Here is a 3069-nt window from a genome sequence, read left to right on the forward strand (position 1 = left end):
ATGCATTGCATACACACAACTGCTAGTTGTGGGAACTGGCTAGCATTGTGGTATATAAGAATTAACTGCAAACTCATGCATAGACTTGCTTAAAACATGTCTTTTGATATGAATGGGAATCAATTGTTTGTAGTTTAATATTTAGGAATACATAGTTAATCTTGATGTAGTGTTGTTAATAATTTTATTCTAGATTTTAATTTTCTCATGTTTATGGCAGTTATATTTAGTTGCTTCAGTTAAAGTTCTTAATCTTGGGTTAACTTTGGTATTTCAGGCAAAACAGGAAGTATAGGAATGCACCTACTCCTACATATTCCGAAAAGAGGAGTCATTTGAGTTATTTTTGGATGGGAAACAGAAATCCCTATGAAAATTGATAAGGAGGAGACCAGACCAACATCCTCACAAAGTCTCAAATAAAATTTAATAAATATTTGATTATTGTACCAATTAGTAAAATTAAAGATAATTCTTCAACTTCTAATGTTAGCTTCAATCACCTTAATGTTTATTGTTTAATGATTTACCTCTCAACTATTTCCTAATAAAATTCCTTTCTTTTTTGTAAGACTAGTGTAGATAAGCAAAAATGCATCCTTAAATTACAATGTCTAACATAGTAGTCCTTTAGATATTTTTGTTGGACCACTTTAATTATTGAAATATTTCACCTTAAAATTGAAGATTGTGCCCTTAACTAGGATACCCATTATGAAATACTTTTTTTTTTCACTCTATAAAATTGAATATCTCTATATATTGTACCAATAAAAAAATAGATAAAATTAAAAAGAAATTAACAATATGTAATAAAAGAATTAAAAGAACTACAAATATAAGAATTAAAATAATTTATTTTAAACTATAAAGATTAAAAATGATTGTAAAAGGTAAGTATATAAATTAAAAATATCTAATTTAAACTTTAAGAACTAAAAAGGTAAAGTAAGTGAAACTATAAAGATTAAAATTATATTTTAATAGAAAAAAATAAAATAAAATTTTTAATAAATTAAAATTAGTTTATATTTACACACAAACTAATTTGTATAAGTTTTTTCTAATTTATTTTTCTAAATTTTATTTTTAATTTATTTATAAGCTAATTTTAACATATAATAAAATTATTTTGATTTCTTGTCTGAAAGTAATTTTGAAATTTTTTTTTTATCTAGACATACCCTTAATCCATGGCAGAAGCTCTTTTCAATTTTGGAAAACCAAATAATTGAAGTCTACGGAGCATTTGTTTGTTTTCTCTGCCCAATACCATTAAACTGCCAAGTGTTGATTTCCTATTGCACAAAGGCAAGACCCCATATGAAAAGATAAGATTCATAGCCTCAAACCAAAACCAACCTCAGATCTTAATTCATAATTCCGCTAGGACTTATTCTTCAAAGCACATTCCTAGAGTCCAACCTCCATCTCTCATCAAGTAATTAAATCACACACACTAGATGAGTTGCAAAATAAACTCCTTAAGCCCACCATTTCCATGCAAATTGTGCACCAAGAAATCAAAGTTTAGAAGAAGAAGAAGCACTATCTTCTTTTCCTTTTCAAGTGAAAAACAGGAAAATACCATTTCCACAAGCATTGAACCCTCAACAACCGAGTCTTACACTGTCAGTTTCAAGACAGAAAAGGGTTGCAAGCTTGGAATTTCAAGGTATCCTGACTTTGAGTATGATGCTGAAGGGGGAATAGGAACTGGAGTTGGTGCGAAGGTCACAGAGAATTCAACCGAAAATGACCTTCCTGTTTCATTTGATCTTGAAACTTTGTATATTCCACCACTAACAAGTTCTACAACCAAGTTTCTTGGATTGCCATTGCCACCATTTTTGAAGATTGATATAGTTCCACAAGCATTCCAAGGAAGTATTAACCAAGAATCTGGCAAGGTAAACATAAGTTCTCGAGATTATACTTCAACTTCAAAGGATTGTGTATTATTGGTATGTTTGGATAAATTTTTCTATAATTCTTTTGAAAAAAGAAAATGAAAAAAAAAATGAAATAAATTTTTTTATAAGATAAAACTAATTTATACATAAGCTTATGTATAACTTTTTAGAAAAATTATATTATAGAGTTTTTACATATTAATTTATCTATAAGCTAATTTTAATTTCCTATTTTTTTTTCTTTTAGAAGTAATTTTACAGAAATTTATTCAAACAAATGCTATGTGTACAACTTTTAGTGACCCTAATTAATGCTTAGCTGCTTGTTTGTTTCAAATTTTCTTTTAGGACTGATTTTAGAGAAAGATGAGTGAAATACAATAGTTTAATAGACATTCATTATCTGTGTGAAAATTTTATACCACTAATCATTCAAAAATCATTTGTCGTATAGCTTCTATAACAGTTATAATAAAAGTCAATAAATTTACTCTCTATATATTAATTTGCGTTAAAATAACAATATAAAATGAATTTACACTATTAAAGTTAATTAGAGAAACTTCTGCATATTGTAAAGGCAAAAACAGTTGGTCAAGCATGATCTTATTTAAATTTGTCAAAGGTGTCTCTCTAATTAGTTTAGTTCCATGTATAACCACCCAATTAATGATATGGTTGCTTCGGTTTTTTTTTTTAAATTTTTTTCAAAGGTTGATCTTGAGTTCAAGGCCAGATTCATTTTTTCTGCTGGTAGTCTCTATAAGGCTGCCCCACTGCTGGTGAAGACAGTGTTGACATCTGAAGAATCAAAGGGCATTGTGAAGAGTGGAAGAGGCAAGAGATTGGATAAAGAGGGAAAATGCAGACTGGTTGGTGTGGCAACAGTTGATCCTATTGATGATTTCCTTATGAATTCCTTTCTTGGTCTTCCAACTGAGTGCCTTGCTGACTTAAAGGCTGTAATCTCCATTTCTTCCTCATCTTAAGATCTCATCACTAAACTTTGACATTTGTTGAAGTCTAGTTAGAGTCTGTTTATGTACATTTTTCCAAAAGTAAAAATTAGAAGAAGAAAAAAAATGTAATAAACTTTTTTAAAAATTAAAATTACTTTATGTATAAATTAATTTGTAAAAACTCTTTTTTATTAACT

The 3069-nt window shown here is 28.3% G+C and overlaps 1 protein-coding gene across 1 annotated transcript; it reads left to right on the forward strand.

The window, feature by feature from the left end:
- Positions 1-1356: 1356 nt before the first annotated feature.
- Positions 1357-3069, forward strand: LOC109790749 (uncharacterized). The gene is made up of 2 exons (XM_083075052.1): positions 1357-1910; positions 2627-3069. Exons 1-2 carry the CDS (start codon positions 1464-1466, stop codon positions 2900-2902), a joined length of 723 nt encoding a protein of 240 aa, XP_082931178.1. The 5' UTR covers positions 1357-1463; the 3' UTR covers positions 2903-3069.

This window comes from Cajanus cajan, chromosome 1 (assembly GCF_000230855.2).
Source record: "Cajanus cajan strain Asha chromosome 1, NIPB_CcT2T_4, whole genome shotgun sequence".
NCBI lineage: Eukaryota > Viridiplantae > Streptophyta > Magnoliopsida > Fabales > Fabaceae > Cajanus > Cajanus cajan.

Coding starts and splice junctions, on each gene's coding strand:
- LOC109790749 (XM_083075052.1), top strand. CDS start 1,464: ATGAGTTGCAAAATAAACTCCTTAAGCCCACCATTTCCATGCAAATTG. Junction 1,911..2,626: donor TTAACCAAGAATCTGGCAAG/GTAAACATAAGT, acceptor TTTTTTTCAAAG/GTTGATCTTGAGTTCAAGGC.